Source organism: Colias eurytheme, chromosome 21 (assembly GCF_061535395.1).
Source record: "Colias eurytheme isolate Ceu_HAF_F1 chromosome 21, ilColEury1 Martin Lab GWU primary, whole genome shotgun sequence".
NCBI lineage: Eukaryota > Metazoa > Arthropoda > Insecta > Lepidoptera > Pieridae > Colias > Colias eurytheme.
Window position 1 is genome coordinate 2,174,262 of NC_143000.1, and position 23,256 is coordinate 2,197,517.

General features: G+C 33.7%; 1 protein-coding gene across 1 annotated transcript in view; it reads right to left on the reverse strand.

Moving 5' to 3' along the window:
- LOC149898942 (fatty acid synthase-like) overlaps positions 1 to 23,256 on the reverse strand; it is a 72,639-nt gene that overhangs the window by 16,434 nt on the left and 32,949 nt on the right. The window contains exons 7-28 of the mRNA XM_090114490.1: positions 22,605 to 22,768; positions 19,659 to 19,801; positions 18,740 to 18,943; positions 17,425 to 17,614; positions 16,787 to 16,946; positions 16,164 to 16,333; positions 14,719 to 14,870; positions 13,757 to 13,940; positions 12,828 to 12,976; positions 11,694 to 11,875; positions 10,938 to 11,057; positions 7,747 to 7,856; positions 6,956 to 7,146; positions 6,299 to 6,468; positions 5,396 to 5,659; positions 4,820 to 4,940; positions 4,207 to 4,497; positions 3,371 to 3,814; positions 2,514 to 2,684; positions 1,960 to 2,090; positions 752 to 902; positions 29 to 200 (exon numbers count right to left, since the gene is read on the reverse strand). Of these exons, the coding sequence (XP_089970616.1) occupies positions 29 to 200; positions 752 to 902; positions 1,960 to 2,090; positions 2,514 to 2,684; positions 3,371 to 3,814; positions 4,207 to 4,497; positions 4,820 to 4,940; positions 5,396 to 5,659; positions 6,299 to 6,468; positions 6,956 to 7,146; positions 7,747 to 7,856; positions 10,938 to 11,057; positions 11,694 to 11,875; positions 12,828 to 12,976; positions 13,757 to 13,940; positions 14,719 to 14,870; positions 16,164 to 16,333; positions 16,787 to 16,946; positions 17,425 to 17,614; positions 18,740 to 18,943; positions 19,659 to 19,801; positions 22,605 to 22,768 (4,034 nt within the window). The remainder of the gene's footprint in view (positions 1 to 28; positions 201 to 751; positions 903 to 1,959; positions 2,091 to 2,513; positions 2,685 to 3,370; positions 3,815 to 4,206; positions 4,498 to 4,819; positions 4,941 to 5,395; positions 5,660 to 6,298; positions 6,469 to 6,955; positions 7,147 to 7,746; positions 7,857 to 10,937; positions 11,058 to 11,693; positions 11,876 to 12,827; positions 12,977 to 13,756; positions 13,941 to 14,718; positions 14,871 to 16,163; positions 16,334 to 16,786; positions 16,947 to 17,424; positions 17,615 to 18,739; positions 18,944 to 19,658; positions 19,802 to 22,604; positions 22,769 to 23,256) is intronic.

Sequence of the window (23,256 nt, forward strand, 5' to 3'; positions counted from 1 at the left end):
ACCTAGGTTAAGTGTACAGTCTACATACCTTTAAGTTGTGGGAACAGTTTCTTAATAAAGGCCCTCTTCTCCGCAGTCCCCACGGTGGTGAAGACCTCGCAACCATAATGCAGCGCCACGTTGATGGCCGCTTGTCCCACGCCACCGGACCCAGCGTGGATCAGAATGGTCTCACCACGTTGCATTTGACCCACCATTACCTGGGTAAGTGGTAAAAAGCATGTCATCAAAGTATGATTGAAATGTGAGGGACAATTTTAAAACGTACCAGGGGCCTTAGACAAAGTAACAATTAAACACTGCCCAATAAACTAATAGACAACAGAGATATGTGAAAAATCTATGGCTTCCTCAGTCATATAAAAATTTCATTAGATATCGATCAGAGCACTTTACTTTGCAATCTATAGTCTAGCTATAGACCTGCAAATATACTGTGACCTAAATGAAATTATCTGTAAAATAAGTATTTGATTAATTTCATCTAAATCGAAAATATGGTTAGCGGAAAAATGTTTCTATTCTTTAAATGAATTTTTCAAATCGTGATATGTATTAATAAAAACGTGTTAATTTTAATGTTATTGAATATGTAAATTTATATACTTAATCTGTAATGTAATCGTGAAAAATTTGTATGCCAATTGTTTGGCGAAATGTGTGGACTATTTTATTAATTTAATCATGTGACCTTGTATTACCACAATTCTGACAAATAAATAATTTGAATTTGAATTTTAAAAACTCTCACCATAGCATAATACACAGTGCCGTAAGCCACAGGCACAGTAGCGGCCTCTTCAAATGTCCACTCATCAGGTATGCTCCAGCAGAGCGCTCGGTCCCCACGCACCATGTTCGCCATACCGCTGTTCTTCACCATCGCCATTACGCGGGAACCACTGGATTTGAATTTGAATTTAGAATGTGGAATTTTAATGAGAATGCTGGCTGCTGTTGTTTCAATTTAGAATATGGTGTTATGTTTTTTTTTTTAATTTTGTTATGCTTCTTGCCAGGAAGATAGTAAATTCTGTTACCACATGGGAGTTGCTACTTTAGCAGTGGCATTTGGGAAACGTATGAATTGATGGATTGGTTTTTAAATTTTAAATTAAAATTAAATTAAATTTTAAATACTAGTTGTATCCGGTAGTTTAATCTATATACTACGCAAAAATCGATTTTTTTATTATTTGTAAAAACTGATTGTTATCAACAAAGTGAGATGCATGTTAGCAGGAGAGCCCGTGGGAGATCGTCCTTCACCGATATGCTTTTTTTTCACCTATTTTGACTTACCTGTTTACACCTGCTTGCCAGGTATTTATACACTGAAATGAGTAGGCAAGCATACCTAGGCATATTCTGTGTATCAAAAACTATCAGTCAAATAAATTTCATTTGGTTATCAAAAGTATGAAGGTGATGAAAAAAAAATCGATAAAAGTTAATTTAATTAAAAATTGCCATGACCACTTTTCGATAGGCAAGCAATTATAGGCATAATATTCCTATAGTATAAAAAATATTTAATAAAAATACGTCTCATCTGCCCCCCTAGTCAAGTGGCTTTCTGTTAGCGTAGCGTTCAATAGAATAGACTACGAATGTATGAGATTGACGTAACCTGTAGATACGTTTATCTACAGCCTACGTCAATCTCATACATTCGTAGTCTATTCTATTGAACGCTACGCTAACAGAAAGCCACTTGACTAGGGGGGCTGGTTATTAGATCGGTGAAGAACGATCTCCCACGGGCTCTTAGACCATTTATCTTTAAGTAAGTTTTCATTGGATATGCTTTTAATGTCGGAATTGCAGTTTAAGTTGAAAATAAAATATTTTTTATGAATTTTCTGTTCAGTTTTCAATATCATTAAATTTCAAAAACTTAACTAAAAACAAAACAATAATCAGTATAATTTTCTCACAGCAAGACAAAGTTTTACTTACTTGGCAGTTCTACCAACAATTTCGAACCCTTGCACGCACTCCTGCGCAAGCCGACCTCTCGCTACCGCGTCAACGGTCACACGACCCATCGCCGTCATGACGTCACGGAAGTTAAGTGCTGCACAGTATACCTGTTTGGGATTAGTAATTTGGAGGTAATTCATGAAAATATATGTATATTTCAATAAGAGTGTGTAATAATCAACCAAAAGTACATCAAGCGTGTTTTTTCTGCTATAATTTAAAAGAATTATTTACTATTGAAAGCTCTCATTCTATGTATTTCAATGAAATAAAAAAAATCATGACTTAATAATATAAAAAAATGCGATCAAATATACCTTTTTCAAAATATGGCCACATACTGGCCATATTTTGAATAGGATGGCATATTTATGTTTAGGAACACAAACTTTTAAGTCTACTGAAAATTAAAGTCTTCAATTTACGGTCCTTCGAATCCTAATAATCAAATTCTTCTACACGCAAAAATCTGTAAGAAATATAACCAACTTACATGAATAAGGAAAAACCTAAAATATAATTAAACTTACATGAATAAGCACGTGCTCCGGATTCTTGAACTCTTGGTTCTCTCTGATTGGTCCTTCGAGCCACTTGAGTGAGGATAGATCTCCGATAGTCACAGTATTGACGAAGCCGTGGTTAGCGCGGACTGTCTCTAAGTCCCCAAGGAGCAAGTGACGGTAGGTACCCCATTGACCCTGGATGGGAAATATTAGGGATAATGTTTTGTAAAATTTATTTATTTATTTATTTAATAGTTGTACAGATAGGTAACCTTAGAACTACTTATAGATAAAACAGAGTACAACTATTTTGGCGGCCTTATCACATAATAGTGATCATCAATTTAATTATGGAAATAAAAATATTTATAGAAGAAAAAGAAGAAGTATTTTAACTTCGTATTAAATAAATCGTACAAATCAAAAACTGAAAAAAATATAATTTTGAAAGTTGCAAGATTCAGTACATCATCTAATCACTGTAATAGATACTGTCTACTGTCTAGGTAACTAACTGGTCTTTTACAAAAATAGCAAAATTGTTCAATTGGATAATTAATAATTATTTGAATTTGAACATTATACTAAAAAGAGACCTAGTTTTAACATAAAAAAGGTTTACTATCGACACAATGCATCAAATTTATTTTTATCTTCTTCAACAACGAATACTTATTATGTATTTATTTTATACTAACTATTATATTTATTTTATTTTATACTTTTTCCTCTACTGTACCAAAGGTTGTCTGGAAGAAATCGCTCTAAAGCGATAAGACCGCCATTTGTACTTAGTTTAAGCTATATTTAAGTGTTTGTATTTCTTTTTTATTCTCTTTAAGTACAATAAAGAATTGATAAATAAATAAATAAATACTCACATCCTGATAGACGTTGATAGCTAGATCTTTATCCAGTTGTTCTTCATAGAACTCCAGATCCGGGTTAAAAGCTGGTGCTGCAGGGTCTGCAATAAGCAGCCCATATACAATTTCACCACCCGGCTCCTTCCGTAAACAATTGACCAATCCCAGCAATCCATTTAATGGCTCATCCTGACTATATATGACCAGTTTCTGCCCATTCTTCAGTTCTTCTTTCACTTTGTCTATCCACGCATACGTCTGGTCGGCTGTGACGATTTGGATGAATTTTGCCGGTTTAGCTCCGACTCGTTTTCTGAAAAGGACTAGGTATTCGACGCCCGTGTCTTGGATCGTGAGGATGTCGTATTTGTCGGAGTGCTCTTTGATGTCAGGGCGGGTCTTTTCGCGGGAGATGAGGAAACACTTGTCGCGGAGGGTTGATACCGCTTGTTGTAGGATCTGGAATGTTTTTTTTTTATAATTTGGAAATGTCTTTTGTTATTTCAAATATTTTTTGAAGATGTGTGTAATGTTAATTTAAATGGATGTTCGAAGTTTATTTTAAAATAGTTATGAAAGGAAATACAATTTTAATTCATTTAAAAAAAAATTTTTTTTCGTCATAAATAAGATGAATTACTCATTAATTTAGTTAACTTGTATACCCCTTAGTCGAATTATTTGTATGAGGTACTCATTTCGAAAATTGTAATTTAAAGTTTGAAAAATCAGATGTTTTGCGCGAAGTGACAGTAGTACCCACCTCAACGCTTCGCTTATGAGGCGTGCAATATTATTTATCCGTTTGTAAATTACTTAACATTATTATCATTAATATGAATAGCTCTTACCTCAGGCCGTCCAAACAGGTTAGCACCAATAAACAGTACAGTATTAGACTCTCCAGATATCTTCTTATTCTCAACAGTGATATATGAAGGCATTTCCACAGCTTCCTCAGAGATCACCAATAACTCTGGTTGTACCAACGGAAGGTCACCAAGCATATCACCAACTTTCTCTAAGAGAGGTTCGTAGGAGTTGTTCTTGTATTCCTCATCTATTAATTCTATGCTCTTCACTTTGTATGTTTGTACGTTTTCAAGGATTAGTTGGATGTTCGCGCGGAGGATGTCTTCAACCTGTGATGGGATTTTTTTGTCAAATTTGAAATAAATTATGTGTAAAAGTTTTTTGATGGTCAAATAAACAAATATTTGTAAATTTTGTGTTTTATTTAATGTGTCCTAAGACAAGAGATATTATTATTTGACACATTTTTATACGATACCTATGGGATCTTCAGTTTTAGGTTAATTTGTATTTAATAAAGTAGAATGAATTATAAATATTCAAATTATTTACCCTTTATCAGCAATACAACATAGTGAATCACTTTCATACACTTATTTTAAAGTTTAACTATTACTTATTTCCTACAAAAAAATAAAAGATAAAACTTACAGCCATCTTAGTCTTGCCAAAGTTGGGAACGAACTCATTCTTCTCTAGTACTGGGATACCGAGAGGAATCTTCTTGGATATTGGTGTTGCGTGTAGACCACGGATTTCAACACCACCAGCCCTATTTGTAAAATGTTATTTATTAATTGCTTATCTTTTTCTTTTTTATTATAATAACCTTTATGATTAAATGGAATCTTTGAAATGGGTAAAATCTAGGATTAATAACATTACTTTTATGAAAAAAAAAAGACGGGTTGCACTGGGGGAGTGCCGGCAGAAGTGAAAACTTGATTATTAACGTTGAGCATGTTTGATATTTTGGAATGATATCCGTCTTACGCTTTTTCGATCAGGTCACGTGTCCTGACGCGAGATTTTATACCCATTACAGAAAAAGTGCTCAACGCCGCTAAAGAAGTTTTCAGTTCAAAAAAATTTAATTATGATAATAACATGAACTAGTTATTGTATGTTTTCTACATTTTGCTTAATTTCATCAAAGTCTTAACTACGTAACTTATTTAACTTGTTATAAGTGACATAAAAAAGCTCTCTTTAATGTCCATTTAATACCTGATAACATCCACATCCGGGTACACCCTGACTTCAAAGGACTGTCTATTCGAATCCGGGTTCATCTTGGAAACCGCATCATAGTGCATATTGGCATCTATAGATAATTTCTCTATTCTCGTTGGCACGAAGAGACCTCTAGTATCATTGCCCACGATACGTAGTTGGAGCATACAGTCCATAAATGTGACCCAGTTATTGACCCAGGCTAAACGACCTCGGGTTCCTTCAATGTTGCAACCGATTACTCCGCGGAAGAGGCCACTGGTGGGAAAAATTGATTTGTAGTAGGAAAAAGATAATATATTATAATAATAGATAAGTCTTTATTGCACACACACAAGATTTACAATAAACACAGAAAAAGACAGATGCAAGTATGTACAAATGGCGGCCTTATCGCTAGGCCGCGATCTCTTTCAGACTACCATTAATATTAACAGGGAAACACATTTAAAGGAGGTGGGTGAGTAAAAATTATTGCGTTGGGAAAAATAAATAAATTTTATTACGTTTAACTACATAAAGCATGCATTATATGATATAATGTGTTTCATAGTTTTGAAAAATAAAATAGGTAAAGTTGATGATTAATTTTGATTTAAAGTTTAGGTATTGAAAGAAGTAAAACAAAGAGGTGGTAGATTTATTTTGAAAAATATAACTGACATTACAGGAGTTAAAACAGTAAAACAAGTAGGTAAGTGTAACTAGATTACTACTTAGTGTAAAAGAATTGAAAATTGATAATTATCTAAATTATACAATACTTTCCATACCTTTCTGATATGATGAAATAACAAATTTCTTTTCAAATAATATTGAACAGCAAATCTACAATTTTTTACCACTTCTGTCCTAGGTTCTTTACGTAGATACGAACAAACAAACACACAAACTCACCTATACTGATAGCCTCTAAGTCTCAGCTCCTTGTAGAAGTCCTTAGTGAGCATGTGCTTCACATTGGGGCCAGTTGCTTCTGGTGCCGGTTGGAGCTGTCTGTATTCTTGGCCTACGTTCTTCTTGGCGTAGATACGACCAGTTACTATGGATGCACCGCTTTCTACGATCTGGTGGTTTAGAATATAATTTTAAGCTATTGCATAGCTTCTATCGCGGGTCTCGAGCGCGGGGACCGACTCCTGAAATTCCGTAACGAAAAAATCCTCACGCTCCCCACGGGGACGGGCGCGGAGGTGTGGCTTGAAGGCATAGCATGCAATAGCTTTACCGCGGCAGTCACCGAGTGCCACACGTCTTTTTTTATAATTTTTGTGGTATGTCAAAGTTCAGAAGACTGGAAGTTTTGTTTTTTGTGCGAAATGACTCAAAAATATTAATTGAGCATTTGAGCTTATTATCATTTTTGACTTGATCTAGCTTAAAGATTTTTGTACCTATTATCTTATTTATTCAACTAAAAAGTAACAGAGTGAAGGATTTTCTTAAGATTTTTTGTGGTAGATTAAAATTGGCTGTTAAATTTCAAATCACATTTATCATGTTAAACAATAATATATTTCTATTACCATCAGGTACCATTAGGTATTTTCTTACCTCGAAATTGCCACTGCCCTTCTGGATCATAATGACAAACTCCAAATTGCCCTCCTTGGGAATATTAGTTGCCCTCTGGAATCGAACATTCTCGAAGACCACAGAGACCTCAGTGAAGAGTTCTCCCATCATCATACCCAGAGTTTCCCAGGCAAGTACTAGGTATCCCGTAGCGGGGTAGAGGTTACGACCTAGGAATTAATTTTTTGTCAGAAAATTGTATGGCTAAAGTTTAAGGCAATTTTATTTAAAAAAATTACCTAAAAAAAATGTAAATGTCACAATGCAGTTTCCTAAACAAGTAATAAATACCCCTTAGCGGGGTACCGTGACCTAGATTGGGATTTTAATAATAACGTAAGTCATTAAATATATTTTTGCTAGGATCTTTAAACAACCCCACAAGTGGTCAATTTGAGTGCCGTGTATCTCTTGACTATTAATTATAGGGTAAAATTTTTACAATTTCTTTTAATTTGAAATGTAAATTTGATCCTTATCAAATGCGCAGGTCTTAATTTATCCTTAATTATTAAGGAAGAATTGCCTTAATAATGCGTTTCTACTTAATTAACTTCCTGCACATCACTATAAGAAGTTTTTAATTAAAAACTTTTATGAAAAAGTAAAGCAAGATTTTATCAATATTTACGTTGATAGATTACGTAAATTTACTAAGTCTATTTTAAGATCCAATTCCATTGTTTGTCTTGATATTGAATTTCGTTTATTAATATTTGTATATTAATTTACACAGAAACTTATTAAATCTTTAGTTTTATATTACTTACCATCAACAACGTGACCAACCATGTATTCACTGTCTTCATCAGCAATGGACATTCTAACTGTTCTTTCACCAGACTTCATCTTTTCTTGCACCTTGTATGAAGTCACATACCTTTTAAATGATAAGGGCTTTGTAAGTATGGCTACATAGTATATAAAAATAACTACGTTAAAAACAACCGACTTCAAGAACGGAAAAGTAAAAAATAAAAAGATTTCATATTATTAATTACTAATATTATTTAGATGTGCTATTTATTAAAAAGGTTTGAAGCCGGTGCCAAACACTAAGCACTTAGTATTAAGCCCGTGCACCGACACTTTTTCTTTTCCGTTCTTGAAGTCGGTTGTTTTTAACGTAGTTATATTTATTTAATACTTTTAAGTATATTTTTCAACACGAAACAAACGAGCCCAAACTCGATAAAGTTAAGTCAATATATTACTGAGTTCCTATGGCCACCTTCCGATTCCATCATCAAATCAGCTCTATGTCATGATAATTTTTCATCGCTATCCAATTTACATACGTATACAAAATTTCAGCTCAATCGGTTACCGGGAAGTGAATCAGTTACTTGTAGTCCGGGATACATCGCCCATGTTTGCAAGTGATTACTATCAAGCTAATTTTTCGTGAGTAGCTTTATTTTGATGAGATGCCCAATAATTTCATGTACAAAACTCTCGATTGTGGTAGCTACCAGAGGAAACAAGGATAAAATATTTTGATTTGATGGTTCTCAAATATTAATTACTAACTGAATGTTTTTTTTTTGTTCAATCTCAAGATAATTATCTAAATTATTCGAAAAAATATTTGTCCTACAAAATCTATGGTTTGATCAAAGAGTCCCCCTTTCCAATGTGTATCGATAACGAAGTCATCATAAATGATTACTAACCAGCTGATTTTTTTATTTTCACTTATTTAATACTTATATAATTCAACAGACATATTGTCCTACAAATTGCGTAATAAATATTTGAGAACCGTCAAATCAAAAATTTTTATCCTTGTTACCTCTGTAAGCTACCACAATCGAGAGTTTCGTACATGAAATTATTGGGCATCTCATGAAAATAAAGCTACTCACGAAAAATTAGCTTGATAGTAATCACTTGCAAAAATGGGCGATGTATCCCGGACTATTGCTACATTTCAATTAAGTCATCGAGATCAGACAAAAATACTCATAAAATAAAAACTGAAAGCGGACAAAGTTTCGTACAGAAAGCTTTTAGTTATTGGCTATATACTATAGTTGTTTTGACATTTGATATTTTATTGATAATTATGTTTAGATGTTTCCAAAACAAACTATTTACGAATATCGTGTCATTCTTATTCTAGACAATAAAAGATCACATAGCTTTTATCATCTAAACAATATGTTCTATAGAGCTCTTGACCTAAATATTATGTTACGTTGAAAACAAAAGCAGCTAGAAAGAAATTACTTAGGTATTTGTTGTATTTCTTATGTTTATCTTTTCATGTTGAGAATGTAATTGAGCGAAACTAAATAATAATTCTTTATTTTTTTAGTTTTATATTAGTAAATATATTGTTTTATATGTCAGATCACTTTGATATTTTTGTTGTAGTTGGACGTTTGTTATTTTTAATGTTAACCACTAAGTTAACCACATTGATTTTTCCAAAATTACAGATATCAAAACTTGCTATATGGTTTCAAACGTCAAGATCGCGTCAAGGCAATACCGTCACGTCATGGAGTAAGGCGACGATTTTGTTTGCCAAAGTATTTTCTCTTCTGACACGTGTGATCAGCACACATGCTCGTTTTTTGTTCGCAATTTTTATTTGAAACCATGATTTATTAATCGGAATGTTTCTGAATTTAAATATTATAGCCTATTTCTAAATATCGTATCAAAAAATACCAAATGAAGTGAAAACATCGCATGCATTGAAAACACGGTTGAGTCAAAGAACGCAGCGGATAACCAGCCTATTTGTTTGCGGTCCCCTGATTGATGGGACCTATTAATAACAGTTGGACTCTTTATTGCATGCTGGGTTAGGAGTTAGGGAACGAAATGTTTGAATATTTGTCTGTTTTCATATTATAATTTAATATTGTTGATTGCAAATATTAATTTAACTATTTTGACACAAGATAATATACCAATAGTAGCTCTTTTGGTGGTAACTAAATGAATAAATAATTCTGTAGATATTAGATTTTAATCAACGTCTGATTGTTTTTTTCTACATCATCGAAAACTAGTAATCTTTTAGTAGCATATTTGCGATAATTTTGCAATGAAAGTTTTGGCTTTCTGAATGCTTTGCATTGATGGAATTATTTTTGTCATTCCATTTGATTGTTGGAAATCCCCACTTATCAAAATGTATCCGAATCTTTTATCTAATAAAAAGTAAATTAAAGTCCTAAAAATAAAAATCAGCAGCTCCTAAACTGCTAAACCAGTTTCGGCCAACGCGTAAAGAGTTTGCGGCCTCGGAGCGTCGCAATAAGTGATGAAAAATGAGATACGACTTCCCGTTTGACCCGATATAATGATTGGGATTTTGTGTCATTTTCGCAATATGTTGGTTCTGATACATACTTTTAATTCGTCATTTGGTTTATTATTTTTACATTACTTAACCGTGTTTAGAAATGTGTACATGTAAGGTACAATCATAAATAAATCATAGATAAATCGCGTTTTGAAAACGCGGCTAATTTAAATTATAAAAAAGCGTAAGGGTAATAAATTGTATACAAAAGTGTACGGTCTATTCCAAAGAAATTCGTTATAAATAAGGGTAACATTATTTTAAGATCTGTTAATAAAAATTATATTAATAAAATAATATAAATGAGGATAACCTTAAAAATCAGAAAAACGTATAGGTAGTATAACATAATCATTTTATAAATGAGGGTAACCCTAAAAATCTTTTGAAGTGAAACTTCTTTATCGGGGTTGGAAAAAATTGAGTGTAACATTTTTTCGTTACGCGTGACATTTTTCCGTTACGCGCCATCTTTTTCTTATCCCTACCACGCGTGATTCGACGTATTTCTGTAAAGTTGCATATAGTCAATTATTTTTTGAAAAATAAGGTCATAAAGAAGTTTCACTTCGTACGTGTGTACACTAGTACACGCACACATTTTTTTAACAAAAACATAAACAAAATACAAAAGTGACTCACCAATCCTCACTATGTTCCCACTCAACGAGATGCGATATCATCGGTGTGCCGAGCGACACAGGGAACGCCACGGGCGGGTATATAGCTGCTAGCTTCGGGTTCAGACCCGCTTCGTATAACCTATGGAAAATAGTTATTATTTTAATCCTGAATAAATATTTATAAGGATTTGAAAGTAATTAAAATTCGATTTTTTTTTATTCAGGTACACAAGTGTCAAATTGCTGTATTTATCAAAGTACCGTCACTGCTGTTGCTGCTGTAAAAGATTATTTTTACGGATTTGTAGTTATTAATTTTGTGAAAAAAATTTTGAAACAAGTTGCTAAATTGACGACAATAATATTTGCTATTCTCTTGTGGATGATATTTACCATGTTTTTCTCCACAACACAATAATACAGAATCAAGTCCTAAAGAAACTAAGAATAGACACTCACTTGCCAACCGCAGTGAACAGCACTTGCACGTTATCTTCTCCTCTCTGAGTGAGTGGGACATTAATAACATTCTTCTTCAACAATCGGCGTAGAATAGCTTGCAGAAGATCGTGTGGGGCTATCTCGATGATACTTATCGACTAGTTACCAATATTTTTTTCCAAATTATCCTTCCACCACTGAGTGACAGGAGTATCTTATGAGTTAAAACCCAAATTTAGTAGCACGATGATAACGATTTACTTATTCTGCAATGCTCCACCTAACAAAATATTTACAGCACCAATTCCTAAAGAAACTAAGAATAGACACTCACTTGCCAACCGCAGTGAACAGCACTTGCACGTTATCTTCTCCTCTCTGAGTGAGTGGGACATTAATAACATCCTTCTTCAACGATCGGCGTAAGATAGCTTGCAGAAGACCGTGTGGGGCTATCTCGATGGTTAGTGCGTTTTGGTGGATCAAACGGGAAGTTTCCTCGAAGAGCACTGGGCTCTGCGGATGGAAATTAGAAGATTTTAAAGGTATAAGAAAAAAAATTGGTTGTCTGTAAAGTCGGTTTACTGACGACAGTTGGGATGTAACTGAATGAGGTGTGTGATTGCTCTTCCAGGAGCCTTGAGCTCTGGAAATTTTGGTGAATATTTTGGAATTGTGGATAACGTAAATATTATGTAGGTACTAGAAATAAATACGTTTAATTAGTTTGTAGACACGAAAAAGAATGAGAAAATAAATAAACAAAATAAAGATAATGTAGGTATGTACTCAGCAGAATATGTTTTAGGAGGTGAAATAAATTTCCATTATTTATGGAAGTGTGTTATTACGATTGAGATAACTTTGAACAATTAAAACTTTTGGTATTCCAAAGTAATTATAAAACCGAAAGTTAAATTTTAAGTGTATGGTGTGAATAAAAAACAAGCATTTCATATTGTAACTTTAGATAACAGTAAGATCATTAAATATTTAACCAGCATCTCAAAGGATAACTCGAAATTAATTTCATACACATTCTCGTATGTTGCAAGTCCTGGACACACCACAAACATCACAATGCGGGGAAAAGCAAGTATTTATATTGAAAACAATTATGAATAAATACCAAAATGTTATAATTAAAGAATTTTAATTATTGTGGATGGTATTTTTAGTCAAATCGATGTTTATTTAATTATTGTGGACGATATTTTTAGTCAAATCGATAGTACATTTTTTACTTTCGTGATCGATAAAATAAATAAGACAGATACATAACTTGGTTGTAAAAAAAATAGCATTTTATAAATTTTAATAGGTAATGAAGGATTTTTCGTATATCGAAAGGCTTTTTTCCTGTTCTTGTGCAAACCTTATATTAATTTTTTTTACTGACGATTAACTAAAAGACATACGTACATAATTCGACAGAAAAAAACACACAGAAATTAAAATATTTACTTACCAAAAGGTTATTAGTGTGGTATTCAGCTGAAGATAATTGTGCTTTAGGATCCTTCCACAAGTGCTGTGGTACAGAAGTTGACACCCACTTGTCGGAGCGAGGTTTGGGTTCCGGGATTACTTCCTTCAGGTATTTTAGTAGTTTGGGACCTGATGGAAAATATATTTTTGAAGTGAAACTTCTTTGTCGGGGTTGGAAAAAAAATTAGTGTAACATTTTTTCGTTACGCGTGACATTTTTCCGTTACGCGTCATCTTTGATTCGACGTGTTTCTGTAAAGTTGCATATACTTAGTAAATTATTTTTTTAAAAATAAGGACATAAAGAAGTTTCACTTCTTACGTGTGTACACTAGTACACGCACACATTTTTTATTTGGTTCTCATAGTGAATGATTTAAGACTTTTCTCCATAAATTTTTAATAAATAATGGTCAAATTCAAACTAAAAAAACAATGTCATAAAAAAACTGTTTCTTATAAGCCTGAAAAAGTAGCTCGCAATTGGATCACAATAAAAATTAAGTAATACTAATAATTTATTTAAAATAGAACACTGTAGCCAATAAAAGAATAAAACTAAAGAAGAAGAGCAATATATAAATTACGAAATTTATTAAAATGTCCAAGGGAATTTAACTTTATTACATACCTAACTGGCCGGCCGTTTTCACATCCATACTAATATTATAAATGCGAAAGTAACTCTGTCTGTCTGTCTGTTACTCAATCACGCCTAAACTACTGAACCAATTTGCATGAAATTTGGTATGGAGATATTTTGATACCCGAGAAAGGACATAGGCTACCTTTTATTGCGAAATATGTACCACGGGCGAAGCCGGGGCGGACCTCTAGTACCTAATAAAGTAATAACACTAAAATTGGTAAAGTTGACAAAAATATTATTAAATCGATGAAGTTACTTACCAGCCTCTGAAATATATTTTGAGTGATACGCAATATTGGAACACGGGACTTCCTTAGCGAAAATGCCCTTTTCTACCAATTTGGCCACAAAACTGCGCATAATGTCCGCTGGGCCAGAAATGGTGCTGGAGTCGGGGCCGTTATGGCACGCTACTTCTATCTCGGGGGGACACAGTTCTTTGATCTGGGGGCAAAAATGAAGATCATTATACCTTTTTTGAAGTGAAAACTTCTTTAGCGGCGTTGAGCACTTTTTCTGTAATGGGTATAAAATCTTAAACTCCAGTCAGGACACGTGACCTGATCGAAAATAGACGGATGGATATCAAACATGCTCAACGTTAATAATCAAGTTTTCACTTCTGCCGGCACTCCCCCAGTGCAACCCGTCTTTTTTTAGGGCACACAATAGGACAAAAGGAAAGAAAAGTAAATTAAATTTTATGTTACTGAACATAATGTAGATAAAACCAAGAAATTTAAAAAGCAAATTGAATATGTAGGGGAAACACTATATAATATCACTTGATTCAAGTGAGGCTATAAAAATTCAAAACAATAATACAACTAAATTGGAATAATATCAATCAACACTAAATAATCTCATTGAAAAAATAATCAGAAGATAAAACAAATTATTTAAAAAAATAACAATGTTATAAAACCAATGAACAAACATAGTAATTATTTCAAAAATAAAGCAATAGATAGAAATGTTGAAAGTTTTCACTACATAGTATAAAACAAAGTCGCTTTCTCTTTCCCTATGTCCCTATGTATGCTTAAATCTTTAAAACTACACAACGGATTTTGATGCGGTTTTTTTAATAGATAGAGTGATTCAAGAGGAAGGTTTAGTACATAATTTATTATGTTTTAGACAAAGCAGGCGAAGCCGCGGCCGGAAAGCTAGTTCAGTTATAAAACACAATAATAATCTTCAGAACTTAATTAAAACTCACCTGTGTATAACCCATTCCAACAGCAGCCATAGATCCCTTGATGAAGGGAGTCTCAATAGACGCTAGACCACGGCTATAAGCTGAGAGGATCATTTGTTCCGCTGTGAAACAACCATCTGCGTATGCGCAACCTAATTCGCCTACACTGTGACCTGATAAAGACCGGAAAAGGATATAATTTAAAAAATCATATTATCTATACTTATAATAAATCTGTAGAGAGGCCAATTCTGTACATGAAATATATTTAAAAAAAAACTATGAAGGGGTGATAAGGGATCGCTACTGATGCCAAAAATGCAATCAGTAAAATTTTTGTCTGTCTGTCTGTCTGTCTGTCTGTCTGTATATTCGTTATAGAAACAAAAACTACACGACGGATTTTAACCAAATTTGGCACAATTATTCTTCATACTCCTGGGCAGGTTATAGTAAAAGAATCATGTAAATCGGTGTAGAAACACCAAAGTTATACATGAAATACGCTATAAGTCATCGCACGAGAATACAGAATCATGCCATAAGGATTATTTTTGTGTATCAGTTGCCGCGTTCGACGCGCTTCGCGGCGGGAGCTATAAAAAGGCGGCGGGTCTGCACCCGTTTCGCGTTGTCACGGCATCACGTGTGAACGGCTGAACCGATTTCGATAATTCTTTTCTATTATATTCATTGAAGTACGAGGATGGTTCTTATGTAGAGAAAACGTAAATATGTACCACGGGCGAAGCCGGGGCGGACCGCTAGTAAATGAAATATAAAAAATAAATATTATAGGACATTATTACACAAATCGACCTAGTCCCACAGTAAGCTCAATTAATGGTGTTGTGGGTACTAGGCGACGATAAATATAATATTTTTATAAATACATATATATAGATAACACCCAGACCCAAGAACAAATAATTGAGTTCATCACACAAATATTTGCCCTGACCGGGGTCGAACCCGGGACCGTCGGCTCAGTAGGCAGTTACTTTACCACTGCGCCAACCGCGTCGTCGAAATATTATAGAACAGTTTGAGCAGTACTTATAAGCTGATGATGATGAATTATGTACAAGTTATAACCTTATTGGAGAAAATTTATAATATTTTTTAAAGAAAGATCAGATTACTAAAGAAAATTATGAATAGACTTATGACCTTTCGATTTTTTAACGAAATTTAAACATGGTTTTGAAAAATAAACAGAAAGCAATAAGTAAAGATAATTTTTAATCTTAACATAATACAAAGGGCTAATAACATTAACATTTAACTATACGAACGAAATATTGATGAAAATAAAAACCAAAATTATTGTGAAACGAAAATAGATAACAGACACAATAAATAATACAAATTAAAGACACACAAAAAATTAACTACAAATTACTATTGAAAAATTAACTACAAATGACTACTTATTACAAATTAACTATTGAAAATAAAGAACTTACCAATAATATAATCAGGTTCGATGCCAATAGTCTTCAAGACGTCAGTGAGACCGATTTGTACCGCGGCGATACCGATGAAGGAATTCAGAATGTTGTCATAGATCTTGGGATCTTTTTCTGTGATGATCTTGGTTAGGTTGATGCCTTTGGGCTCTAGGGCTTTGTGGCATCTGTGAAAGAATGTTTAGATAAGTAAGTTTCCGATATTTGAATAAAGGTATAAGCACTGATAATTGTATTAATATGATTACTAGAGAAACAGAAAATAATGGAAAAGCAGGCAAAATATAGCATAGGCTAAAACACCACGAAAAGTATACATATTTCTTCTTTCGGGTATCTGCATTAACTGCTAGCTGCCATGTGCACGTACCAGAGAAGTACTGAATGTCGGGAGAGTGATTGCTTTGGGAGTTGGACTAATATTTTTATTCAGAAAATCACCAAAATTGTTTAACCAAGAAAACAGACCTTTTTCTAGCTACAGCGAACGACGGAACCTAGAAACCAACCTATCCAAAAAATTTCAGAAATCATCAATTTTCTCTAAAATCTTGTCCCATCTGGCCTATCCCCAAAAATCCTCAAAAACCCACAAAAACCCACAAAAACCCAGTACCCACCTGTGTATGGCCGCAGCGAACACAGGCACCGCCATGAGCCGCTCGGCCATGCCGGCCCACTGCGAGCCCATGCCGCTGTACACGAACCACACGGGCCGACGGACGCCGGAGAAGTACTGGATGTCCCGGGATAGGGATATTGCTTTTGTGGGGGTTGATCCTGGGGGAGAAATTAGTAGTTTAGCTTACAATTAAATGACAATCTGTTCCTGACCTTGTTCTTCTTCTAAATAATAATAATTTTCGAGTTAATACACCTTACGTAATACGTAAAATAAACAAGGAATCTTTTTGTCCATCCTGTTTTTGGACATGGAAAAGATTGAAAGGTTGAGGGTGATTTTAAGTTGATGTTGTTTCAAATTAAAATTTAATTCAAAACTTTGTAAAAAAGTCGTGTTTAGTAAAATTTTGGTTAGAAATGTGTTAGTAGAATTTTATTTTTGTTATTACTTGGATTAATACTGAAAGGTCTACACATAAGAACGTTAGGCATTAGCTCTTCAGTTCGAAAGGTTTAAATTTATCTTTAAAAGAAGTTTAAGTTTTATAGAAAAAATTTGAAGCATATTCTACCGAAATCCAATATAGAAAGAAAATAAAAACCACATTACAAAATAACTTCATTATATGCTCACCCAACAGAGAATATCCTCTAACAACATGACCACCGATATCCTCATCATGGATCGAGTGCAGCAGTCTGACGAGTTCCACGTCTACATTCCTAGACTCCAGGTCATCTAAGATCTTGGCAACTGCGGATTCTGTTCGACCAGACACGCAGACCAGACGGGGGAGGTTGTCTGATGGGATGCCTTTGTTCACCTAGAAGGTAGCTTATTTTGGTATAGACCTACTATACTATAAAAATCAGCATTATCGTTGCTTATATTAGGCTATAAGCAACGATAATGCTGATTTTTTGACGTGACAACGTCTTATAATTCGATTGAGCCGGCTGCACGCTCGAAAAAACATGACTCATGCGGCGTTACCTCGCTCTGAGGCGTTCCATGTAAGGCTTGAAGTGCAAGCGAGAGCGCGGAACGAGCGACAAAGAAGCACAATCGGACGTTGTCACGTTCAACTATCGTCAGTAAACCGACTTTACAGACAACCAATTTTTTTGAAAAGTTATGAAAAAAAATTTTCCTTGCGTACTTTATGTTTGAAAAGTTATGAAATGAAATACGGTAATATTTTTAGCAAGTAGTTAGAGCGGTCAAAATTTTAAATTGAAATTTCGACATTGTGGTTCTGGGACAATAATGGGAAAATAATTTGGAAAATCCAAAAGTGCACGCCTCATAATTTTTTTTTAATAAATATTTATTAATTATTATTTTTGTTTATTTAATAACAATTAAACCACATCGAATCAGACCCTGAAAAATGAAAGGGTTCTATTCCTGAGCATACTCAAGCGTAAGAGAAAAAAAAGACTCGATTAGTAAAGTATTTCGGTCGCTATCGTGTTAACAAGAAAAAGGATCCGCACATACAGACACACGGACGTCCAAGACAGAACTTTTTTAAACTGTTTTTTAACTAGTTTAAATAACAAAAATGACATCAAAAATATCATGAACGTTAAAAATAGTGTTTTTTCTTAATATGTGTGTGTATGTATTATCTTACAAGTGCAATGTATGATACATAAAGACATTTTAAGTTTGAAAAATCAGATGTTTTGCGCGAAGTGACAGTAGTACCCACCTCAACGCTTCGCTTATGAGGCGTGCAATAATAGGGTCAGATAATATTATTATTACAATTATATAAATAACAAAAATAAGTTTTACCACACTTTGAAATTATTTTTTATCACACACATAATCATATAATATCATTCTAAGGAATTGCTTCATTATTATCCTGCGTGTTCATTTTTTTATTTACTAGACCCCTTTATTTATCACCCTTAACAAACTTATCGAGAATCCAACCAACCTTAGCAGGAGCGACATTCTTCAACAGAATATGGGCATTAGCACCCCCAAAACCAAAGGAGTTGATTCCAGCCATTCCTCTGTTCCATGGAGTCTTCTCAGTGATCACTCTAAGTCTGTCCTCTTCTAGAGCTTTCACGCCTTCACGTTTTTTGGTAAAGTGCAAGTTGGGTGGGATGTAGCCTGTGCTGTAGGCTATGCAGAGCTGTGGAAGGATATTAATTTAAAGATAAAGGAAATTAATTTTAACCCATTGAGCCCCAAGCGGCCCGATCGGTCCCAGACACAATAGATTTTCTATTGTATCTGTGGTTCCGGGGCCTGAGTTAATAAATGGAGTAGTTATTGGAATAAATTTATGGGAAATATTACCTGAATTTAGAACATAAGCTTGTAAAAATTAAAATTATATAAAACAATTAGCGGTCCGCCCCGGCTTCGCCCGTGGTACCTACATGTTTAAACTATCCTATCTCTCAAGTTGGATCGAACTGCACATGATGTGCGAATTTTCTCCTAAACCACTTAACCGATTAGGTATGAGTTAATAAGTCGGTTAAGTGGTTTAGGAGTCCATTGAGGACAAACATTGTGACACGAGATTTAAATATAATATAAAACAATCTTCACAACATTAAAGGTAACCGAAGCATCATCATATGAGATTTCAATGAAATTATTGCATGAAATTTTGCATTCCTAGATGATTTTTGACTATCACCGCTTCTTCCTAGCAAGTTTTACAAGGATTACTTTGAACTGTATTTGGAAGTGTTCTATTGTCCTTATCTTACAAATCCATCGGAACTTTTACCTTATTTAAGATTTTTAATTCTGTTTAAAAAAAAACAAAAATATAACTTTATTTGCATTACGTAATTGACTTATAAATGAACAATTATTAGACACATAATAATTACCTTGGCCACAGAGCAAAGACCAGAAGCAGGTTCACTGTGTCCTAAGTTTGATTTGACGGAACCAATCAAGAGTGGCTCTGAACGGCCCGTACAGAAAACTTCATCAATGGCTAATAATTCTTCAGGGTCTCCTACTTTCGTACCTGCAAACAAATTATTAGTATTAAAAATAAATTACTTAATGATAGAAAAAAAATCACATTGAAATGTAGGTTAATTGGTGTAGTACCAATACAATTAAGGTTGGGCAATTAACATTTATATTTGTGTTTAATTATAAAATTTTCAGCTATTATGATTGTATCATTATCATGGACGTAATCAAATCTGTAAAATGCTATCTTCCAAATATTATTTATTCCAAATATTACAATTCTGTTCGATCGAAAACACTTTTATTTTTGTATCCGTTTCGATATGAAAATAATTAATCTATGTCTAATCCTATATCTGTTCGTGAAACATAATAATTAAAAGAACGCTGAAGCATAATCTACGTTTAAATCGATTTAAAAAAAGACTCCATGGATCTTAATTAAAAATTCCCGCAAGCCAAATTTGATTAAGATAACTTTATAATTTTCCTCAATCGAAAATCTATTTGAGCACAGCGCGACACGCCAACAAATCCGGTAGCTTTAGGGTGCTTTTTCACCAAAGATAAGCGAGGTTTTGTAGCGAGGAATCCTAATCCTAATCCTATTACTATTATAAAGGCGAAAGTTTGTATGTATGGATGTTTGTTACTCTTTCACGCAAATACTACTGAACCGATTACAATGAAATTTAGCACACATATAGAGGGTAACTTGGATTAACACATAGGTTTTTAAAGCTAACTAGTGTGTTTATAAAGAACCAATCATATAGCTTCATTTACCTCGCTCAGCACAGCTCTGGTTGAAATGACTTAGCGGTTTTGGGTTTTTTGCGAATACAAAACAAGCGAGAGATGTGTGTACTGTGTAAGGTATGTTTATTAGTTTCAGAATTTTGATTCATAGAAGACATATCAACGCATTTCAGCAGCGTACATTTTTGGTGGAAACCCCCGCACGGTTTACACAGCACAGCTAGATATTCACGACAATTTTCCTCGCATATAAAGGGTGAAAAAGCACCCTTATTAATGTTTTTACGTCAAACGAGTTTTTCCTACGTTTATCTACGCTTTGTGCCTCAAACAATGGTGAGTTAACGATGAAAGAGCTTTTTAATTTTATGTCGGAGTGCTTTGGGTAAACTTGTTGGAATAAGTTTCGCTATCTCCGTTTAATTTTTGCATTTTTATGAACGTGCTGTTGGCTGACACGGTTCCTGTAATGGCCTGTCGTTCGCCGTAATGGTGGTGAATGGCTTCTTGTTACTGCTTTTATTTTTTATTTTGATTAGTGTTTACACAATCTAAAATGTATTTAAAATTTTGGTAGCGGTGTCAGTTTAGAAATTAAAATCATGTTTATTATAGAAAAGGTAAAGTTCTCTACAATTTAAGTAAGCCTCGGCTTATTCTTGTTGTCTTAGCTTATGTATTTTTATTCTTATTTATAAAAAAGACGTGTGGCACTCGGGGACTGCCGCGGTAAAGCTATTGCATGCTATGCCTGCAAGCCACACCTCCGTGCCCGTCGGAGTGGGGAGCGTGAGGTTTTTTCGTTACGGATTTTCTGGATTCGGTCCCCGCGCTCACGGCCCGCGATAGAAGTTATGCAATAGCTTAAAAATATTAACAAGCTTCTAGATAAATGTTTATAAAGATAATAAGCACAAACGTATTACTTAATAGAAAGGCCTTTCCAAGAATACCTTTGTATAAAGAACAAAGGAGACTAACAATCACCTAAAAAGAAATTAGTTCGTTAAAAATGAACTAGGATTTCACGTTGATCTTTCTTGATGAAGATTTGATTTAATCTTGTCCTGGAAAAAAAAACATTCAATTTTTGATATTGTACCTGACGTTGACTAACATACACCAACTTTTTGTTAGGTATATTAATTTAAATACAAAGTTTTTAAAGATGGTCTAGAAATTTCCTGAAAAGGACGAGATAAAGGGAGACACTAAACTAATTGTCACTCAAATCCTTTATGAATTCTACATTCAAAGGTTTTTCTTTCGTAAAAGAAGACAGTCTTTAAAAATGCTAAACTGAATTTTATAGTACAGACATTTTTAAACATAAAAGTTGATAGACAAAATTAAAATTTAATTAGTATTAGTTACAAAGTGAATATTATTATAAATGCGAAAGTAACTGTCTGTCTGTCTGTCTGTTACTTAATCACGCCTAAACTACTGAACCAATTTGTATGAAATTTGGTATGGAGATATTTTGATACCCGAGAAAGGACATAGGCTACTTTTTATTGCGAAATATATACCAAGGGCGAAGCCGGGGCGGACCGCTAGTATAAGATAAAACGAACTACATTTATGTGTAGATGTGACATCTTGTATCATACTATAAGTCTAGTCATATGTATTCATTTTGGCATTGAAAAAATCTAATTTATATGTTAATAAAATGTGTCTGGAAAGGTGTCTTGTGAAAGGCAATTCCACTCCGTATGTCTTATACTTGTATAATATTATTCGTACTGCAAAAAACACAGGTTGAAGGTAGATGAAAACTCAAACATTCAAACTCAAACTCAAACATTTGCTTTATTTTTTTTTGAACACACTTTTAAATCTTTATAATATATTTTAACATTTACCACCGATTGAAAATTGTTAGAAATTAAAAATAATGCACTATTTATGAAAAATTATTCAGGTACATAATAATATTGTTCTTACATCCAGCATAATAAATGTTTTTGAAGTGAAACTTCTTTATCTATAGTCAATTTATCGCGGAAGGAAATAAGACCAATAAGAACGGAGCAATGCGGGTAAAACCGCGGGTCACTACTAGTATAAAATAAATAAACAAATCTTACCAGTGCCGTGGGCTTCAACAAACTCCAGGGTATTCGGTTGTATAGAGCACTCTTCATAGAACTCAGTAAGTAGAAGCTTCTGGATGTTTCCAGCAGGATATGTGATCCCTTGTTCCTTGTAACCGTCGCAATTGGTTTTAGCGTGGAGTACTTGGGCGTATACTCTGTGGAAATATTCTTATGATAGAAAATTACATTGAGGTATTATTATAGAGAGGACACCACGAACAAATTATTAGCGACAAGCGCGGCGGCGCGGGGCGGCTAGTGAGTCATACACTTTGTAGATACTCTGCCTCTTATTAACTACATATAAACTAACACCAATCAATGTAACAAAAAAAAGGTTTAAGACGATTGACCCTAACTCGTGCTACAAATAGTGTAGTAGCGATGTCCTCTCTAGTACGTAGTACATAGTAACTCAATGATTATAATAATATAAAGATTTTATATAGAATTATTTTATTATTAGAAATGAGGGTATTTGATCAATTGGATGTTTGATCAAGCAAAACCTCAGAGCAAAACAGTTGGAGTGATTCGAATGACATTTGAAAGATAGTAATTAATGATAATAATAATTAGTACCTTTTGTGTAGAAGTATTTATTGTTTAATATAGATTAACATTTTAATAAGATATTTAGTCT